Source organism: Liolophura sinensis, chromosome 1 (genome assembly GCF_032854445.1).
Source record: "Liolophura sinensis isolate JHLJ2023 chromosome 1, CUHK_Ljap_v2, whole genome shotgun sequence".
NCBI lineage: Eukaryota > Metazoa > Mollusca > Polyplacophora > Chitonida > Chitonidae > Liolophura > Liolophura sinensis.
In genome coordinates, this window is record NC_088295.1 from 30,083,043 (window position 1) to 30,090,514 (window position 7,472).

Consider the following 7,472-nt stretch of genomic DNA (forward strand, 5'->3'; position numbering starts at 1 on the left):
GGATAAATCCAGTAATTAGCGTACACATGAACTCCAGTACGTGAAACTAACCAAAGCGGATCAATCCAGTAATTAGCGTACACATGAACTCCAGTACGTGAAACTAACCAAAGCGGATAAATCCAGTAATTAGCGTACACATGAACTCCAGTACGTGAAACTAACCAAAGCGGATAAATCCAGTAATTAGCGTACACATGAACTCCAGTACGTGAAACTAACCAAAGCGGATAAATCCAGTAATTAGCGTACACATGAACTCCAGTACGTGAAACTAACCAAAGCGGATAAATCCAGTAATTACTTTACCCCTTTATTTTCTGTGGTTATTTAATCCAGGTCATCTCAAACCACTTTTGTCACCTTCCCTTGACGACTTTGCCTATCACTACTCGCGTCTACAACTTAATTTTACACGTCCAGTTCCCGCAATAAATCGTCAAATTTACCCAGTTACATCTAGGTCCAGTGTATAGGGAAATATCTAAAATATCTACGTTCAGTTTATACCGCTAATACAAATGAACAGATTTCTGTCCAGTATATACTCTGAAAAAAAAATGATCTGTTAATTTTAACAGAAAATCTGTTGAATGGGTCATGCTAGAATGTATTTTGTTATTGCAGCAGATTGTTCTGTTAAATATCACACATGTTCTATGAATTCAGCATAAAGATTCTATTAGACTTACAGGATATTGTGCTAAATATGACAGAATAATGGGTTATAAAAACAGAATACATTCTAGAATCCATCAGAAAACTGACTTTCTCTTAAAAATTAACAAAATTAATTTTTGTGTGTAGACCTATGTCCATAGTATAGCATTTGGTCCAATATATAAATATAGGTTAGTGTACAAGTCTTGGTATAATGTGAAAAATAGGTCCAACATATACGTCACATCTCATTTCATTTTCTAAGATTAATAATTAACATCCAGTCCTAAATCCATTTTCTTGGTAGTGAGTGTCAATATGAAGAACTTCAAACAAGTATTCTGGAGTATTTAAGTAAATGACTCCATCCGAACACAACACAACCACGCCAGTGTTTCATTTACCAGGTAATCGTCTTCAATGACTACTGCCGTACACTCGAATAGCCTCTACAGACAGCGAAAAGGGCTGTCACAGCAGCACAATTTTAGCAGTTAATGGGAACCCGCGGCTTCTACTGGACTGGATAGTCGTCTTGAAGTGATTTGGAGATCCAATCTCTAATCAATACCAATCAAGCTTGGAATCCAGCCATTAAACTTCCATTACAAGCAAGACGTGCGCAATACTGCCAGTTTGCCGGCCGCGTTATTGTTGCATACCGGAGGACTTCCTCTGAAAACTCTCCGCTTCCTGAATCTACATAACCACTTTTATTACCGGTAATTGTTTGGGAAAGTAACTTTGCATGTCACAGAAGGGTTACAAAGTCCATTTGGAATTGACTTTGTAACTGTCTGCTTTCATGTTGTAAAGATTTGCTTGTATTTCTGTCAGTCCAAAGCCAACAAAAACGAGATTTATTCGTTACAGAAAAAGACGGAATGTTGCAAAACCATCTCTACTGAATGTACAGAAATGTAACGACCTGAGCGTGAGGAAGTCAATTTGAATAGTTATAGTAAGACATACCGGTTTGACAAAAAGATAAAGGTCTCTAAATACGTCTTCACCTTTTTCCTTTCCGTGTATTGCGAATGGCATGGCATTGTTGAGAACATCGGTTTTGTCTGCAAAAACATCCAGTCTACACCCTCGTAGTCATCGAAATAAATGTTGGTACTTTTCGTATGCGCTGTAGTAGTTCTCTTATTTTGATTAAATCTTGATTTTGATCTATTGTTGTATTATTTACGCAATTCAAGGAAAGGTTTAAGTTTTAAAGTGCCTCAGCCAAGCTTACGTATTAATAAACCTGCGCAGTTACCCAAAGTGCTTTTGTGAGCCTATATATGGCTTTGCCGCTGGTGTTGGTTTAAGCCATGTGTGTCATTTTATAATTTATAAATGTACCACAAAAGATATATTACACATACATGTTGTCATTTGTATGCATTCACTACCCTAAGTTTGTCTTTGTCCTGTGGGACTGTCTTGGATCCCTGTCTGACAGATGATATTCCTCCTTAGATATCACGGCTTTACATCCAACAAACACTGATGTGAAATCGATGTGGTACGGAAAACGACAGGAAATTATTCCGTGCAAAGTATTTGTCATGTCTGACTGTTTATCAGCGAGACATGTGGACATTGAGTAGCCGTAACGGGCACATAGTTATTATATATGACCGATTCTGTATCTCGAGGATCATCGAAACATAAATCTTTGTCATGTCTGTCATACAATCTGGAGACCAAATTATCGTACAGTCGCTTTAACAAGTCAACAATTTAACCCACGGTTTTGCTCTAGTCAAACGCTCACTAAAAGTTTTATTCACGCAGGTTTCTGGGAATGGCCAGCAGTCAACCAAGATTTATGAATTCCTGAGAAGTCTTTGACGGTTAGTTGTTTGTGTGTTTTGTAGGTTCTAAAGATAACAGTGGGCAGAGCACGGAAAAGCAATCAACTGTTGATAATGATTGGGGGGACAAGAAACGGCAGAGGAAGGTTCCTGATTGGTTGGGTTGCCGTCGCTGAATACAGAGAGGGAGGCTGTTATTGGTGATGTGCGAGCCACACGTGGATAGTCCAGCTCCGTTAAAGATCTCATGGAGCTACTTTGAGTGTGTGAAATTTCCTCTCTATCACTGCCAGAAGGGAGACAGGTTGGAACTTAGTCTGAACTGCCTTTCCACACAAACTGCGTATGCGTCGTGTGTGGCGTACTTGACACAGAATCCAAAAGCTTTACTAGGCTTGCACTTTCTGGACGTGTACTTTATGGAAGTTACATGATATTAACTACATGTATTCACCTTTTTGTGCATCAAACTGTGGATTAGATCGTCTGTATTCAACGATCTGCTTTGGATTCATTATAGCTTTGATGGTACGATCCATTCAAAGGAAACGGGCTCAAATATTGACAAACAATTTTGAGTGCAATGATACTGAAACAGTGGTAAAGGGTCTCTGTGGAAATAGAGGTTGTCTGGCTACATTCTTCCTGGATATTGGTGAGTGAAATACCAAGATGTATATTGAAGGCTACATTGTCCCAGTCCTATTTTCAATCATTTTTGTAGCCGGTGTGGTGGGCAATGGCACTCTGATATACACGGTACTCAGGAATAAAAAGATGAGAAATGTCCCCAATGTTCACATCGTCTCTCTGGCAGCCGGAGATTTACTGCTCATCCTGATATCTGTCCCGCTTGCCGCGGCAGTTTTCGCTCTTGACCACTGGATATTTGGAACAGCACTGTGCAAATTCTATTACTTCATGCAGACTTTGTCGGTGGGCGTCTCAGTTTTCACGTTGACCGCTCTTAGTGGGGACCGTTTTCGTGTAATCGTTATGCCGATGAGCCGCCATACTGGAAACCCGAATCTTTGTACCTACCTGACAGCTGGTCTTATTTGGATTGCATCCTCTCTTCTGGCAATACCGGATCTTGTATCTTCTGGAACATCGCTGATTCCCAATACAACTGAGCCTATGTACTACTGTGACAGGTTTAACACTGACTGGGGCCCGACGTATCTTAAGGCTTACTTTGCGATCACTTTTTGTATATACTTCGCTTTGCCTGTTCTCATCATCGCATTTTTTTACGTAATGATGGCTCGTATGCTCCTTAAAAGTAGTCATCTTATCCCTGGAGATAATTCACAGCAAAGGCAGATCGAAGCCAGAAAAAAGGTAGCAAAAGTGGTTCTTGCCTTCGTAGTCATATTTGTGATCTGTTGGTTTCCGCGTCATATATATCTATTGTGGTACTACTTCGACCCAAATGATTTTAACGAGTTTTGGTTAGCCTTCAAAACCATTGGCTTCTGTTTATGTTTCATCAACTCATGTGTCAACCCACTTGCTTTGTACTTTCTTAGTAGACAGTTCAGGAAACATTATAATGAATATCTTTTCTGTTGCTGCGCGAAATCCCGTTATGCTGCAGTCGATCAGTCTGCCTCCATGTACAATTTTAACAGCACAGTCAGTCGTACGAGCACAAATATGACAATGGTGCATTCTCAGTCAATGTGTTAAATGAATCTATATTTAACACACTGCACCGATTTTGGATTGCAACGCCCTCATGGTCTTTATCTGGGTGTTACGCAGCGGTATCAAGAAAAGCTTCTGTGAAAACAATTCACTTCATTGTGCCGTATTTCACCACAGGTGGTGTAGACAACATTTCATTTCATTGTGCCGTATTTCACCACAGGTGGTGTACACAATATTTACGGCTCCAGGACGACATCGCCTTTTTGTGGTAGCATTTGCCCGACCTTTAAGACTAGAATATGTGAATGTTACATGTGGTGCTGGTATTTTACTATTATATTAATCTGGATACATAACGTGTGTTCGCTCGCTCCAATTCGGTGTGTATAGTTGACTTCGGATCATGACTTACTAATGCACAGAGCAACATAGCTATCGAATAAGGGAGCAATGTTTCAACACGTTTACAGCATTGGCACTTTGAGAATTATTCATGATTTCTTCTGGAAAATTGAAATTAATGAGATTTAACACATTTAAATGGCTTGCACAGCAAACTCGAGGAAGTGACCATTTCCAGCTGTGTTATGTTTGCTGCATTTCAACAAGGAACTTAGACATGTTGATACGTTTCTTATATTACATGTAACGCTGTTAATTTTATGTTTAGCTCGTGTTGAGATGATATATTTATTATGTGAATAAATGAATCACATTACACTGGGTATAAAGCAAACGGAAAGTGTTACTTAATCATGAGCATACTTACGTAATATTTATCGCCGCTTTGTGACAGAGCGTTCTGAATGGAAGGTACTGATTGATTTTATTACAATAATGCCATACTTTTTAGGCATTACCGATGTTTATTGCACTAATGCCATACTTGTTATCTTGTTTGTCTACCACTGAATTACCTCTAATTTGAGTTTATTCTGGGACAATACGATGACTGTAATCGGTATTGCGTGCGTATCATCACAATGTGCAAGTCAAAAGGCTTGTGTTCCAGGGAATCGTCTACAGCAAACATGAATGAAACTTTAAATGTTATATTATAACTGTATCTCAGTAACACTTAGATATAACTGTATCTCAGGACACTTAAAGCAGATCTTTACAGTTAATGTCTAGTATTCATATTCTGATAACGGTTTTAAAGGGTTTTATTCTATTTCTTTACCTCAAAATAATACACTAGCCAAAACTTCCGAACCACCGGAACGCTTGCACGCAAAAGTTGTAAAGTGCAAGCAGTTTTAATGGTGATGACTAACAGTGTATTACAATAATTTCAAATTTGGTTTGATTAATGTCAAATTCCAGATATTTCGCCGTATTCAAAGTATTAATAGGTGGAGAAATATTGCAAATTAGATGCATTTCGGTCATGTGAAAATTTTTTGTATTGATTAAGTGACATCTGTATCAGATGTCACTTTACACTTTAGACGTCCATTTTGCTAAGCGGGCATTTTTTATTCTCTACGCTGTTCAGATTCGTTGGTTTTGAATAACATTGTCAGTCAGTACTAATAGTTTAGTTGTCTTTGTTAAAGCCAATGCTTTGATCAGCCATGTGAAAAAAGGTGGGAATGTGAAAATGTGAAACCAAACACTACGAAAGTCGTAATCATATCCATACGTTTTCAGTGGCTTTTACAAACACACTTTTAGCCAGTAGGCGTAATATTAGTCTGACTGAGACAAATCCCCCTGTTGTACAGTAAGACTGGCGTTCGAAAGTAATGGTGGATTTCCCAGTGTTATCCTACCAAAGTTTAAAACCGAATTCGCTCTTTGCAGTTTACAGGGGATCGTCTGCAAATTGACTTTAGATTAAGGCTAGCAGATCCTGATGTGACTTTCAATTTTTTGAAAGGGCGTTTATCACCATTTCGATCAGTGCAGCCATCAGTGAACATGGATACAAACACGTGTCCCGAGGAAAGCGTCTATTCAATTTAACCTTCAGTTTGAAGAGAAGAATTAGATCTGTATCCTATCTTTATGGAAACTTTTGTTCTGTTCAACTTCAGAGAGCTAACATAACACGAATCACTCAACATGATATTAAGAGAATCAAAGTCGACTACAGATTTGTAATGAGCTGAGAAACAAAAATACACAAAAAGGTGGGGGTCTTCGAAACCTGTTCGGAGAAGTGTACACATAGGCGCAATGACGCGGAAGTAAGAGCCAAGAGCCAAGAATAAATATTTTGCTCTAGCGAGGTGACCTGGTCAGCTGCTTATACTTCAGAGATGTATTCTTCTAAAGGGCGATTGAAAACAATTTTGGAAGATTTAAATTTTTGAGTTAATAATGTACAGAAAGGAACTATAATCAATTATCTTGAAAAAAAAAGAGATGACCTTAATTTTGGGATGAGCAGTATCGTCCATATAGCAACCGCTTCACGTGATTCGAAAAAGGCTGTTGGTGAAGTTCTGGTGCTGTCGGGGTGGGTGCACCGGTTACATCTGTGTTATTTGCGAGGTTATGGTCTTAAATATTCCCGCATAATGAGGGAATATGAATTTAGATTTACTTAAAGTTCGCAGTTCAGGCAACATCACAAGGTTAATGTATGCATTATGTAAACATTCAGAGCGGTTAATGTGGAAACTAAGCTGGAAACATGGCCAACCGATCTCAGAGCTCCCTGGGCCCGCCTGCACAAAGAGACTGTAAACCCTACAACTGACTTTACAGTTGATAGTAAAAACAGTTTACGCCGCTTGCATAAAGGAATTTAAGGCGATTGTCATTTTCTAAAGTTACAATCGTGATTGTAGGTCAATTTTAACTTGAAAATAAAAGTAAATCCTCCGGAGGCTTATATTTCAGAAATTTTAAAACAGTATTTCCACCGTGGAGTGACCGGAACAGCGGCTTATGCTTCAGGAAGATTTAGGCGGTATTTCCATCACAGAACGAGGTGACCTGAACGGCGGCTTATACTTCAGGAAGATTTAGGCGGTATATCCATCACAGAACGAGGTGACCTGAACGGCGGCTTATACTTCAGGAAGATTTAAGCGGTATTTCCATCACAGAGCGAGGTGACCTGAACGGCGGCTTATACTTCAGGAAGATTTAAGCGGTATTTCCATCACAGAGCGAGGTGACCTGAACAGCGTCACAGGTGACACAGATTGTCGATATAATGGTTCTGTGCTGTTTTTGCCTCTACTTGTGTCGAAAAATCCCAGTCATTGCATTTTCCCCATATAACATCTAGGATTCAGCCAATGGAAATTTGGGCTCCATCGAATCACCAAATCCACAATACGGTAATTTTTTCATGGATTTACAATAACAGTTCAGTTAGACGATTTCGCGAACCATTAG

The 7,472-nt window shown here is 39.1% G+C and overlaps 1 protein-coding gene across 1 annotated transcript; it reads left to right on the forward strand.

Moving 5' to 3' along the window:
- Positions 1-2,970: 2,970 nt before the first annotated feature.
- On the forward strand, positions 2,971-4,839 carry LOC135482415 (neuropeptide CCHamide-1 receptor-like). Its single transcript, XM_064762385.1, has one exon. It carries the CDS (start codon positions 3,141-3,143, stop codon positions 4,155-4,157), a length of 1,017 nt encoding a protein of 338 aa, XP_064618455.1. The 5' UTR covers positions 2,971-3,140; the 3' UTR covers positions 4,158-4,839.
- The last annotated feature ends 2,633 nt before the right edge of the window (positions 4,840-7,472 follow it).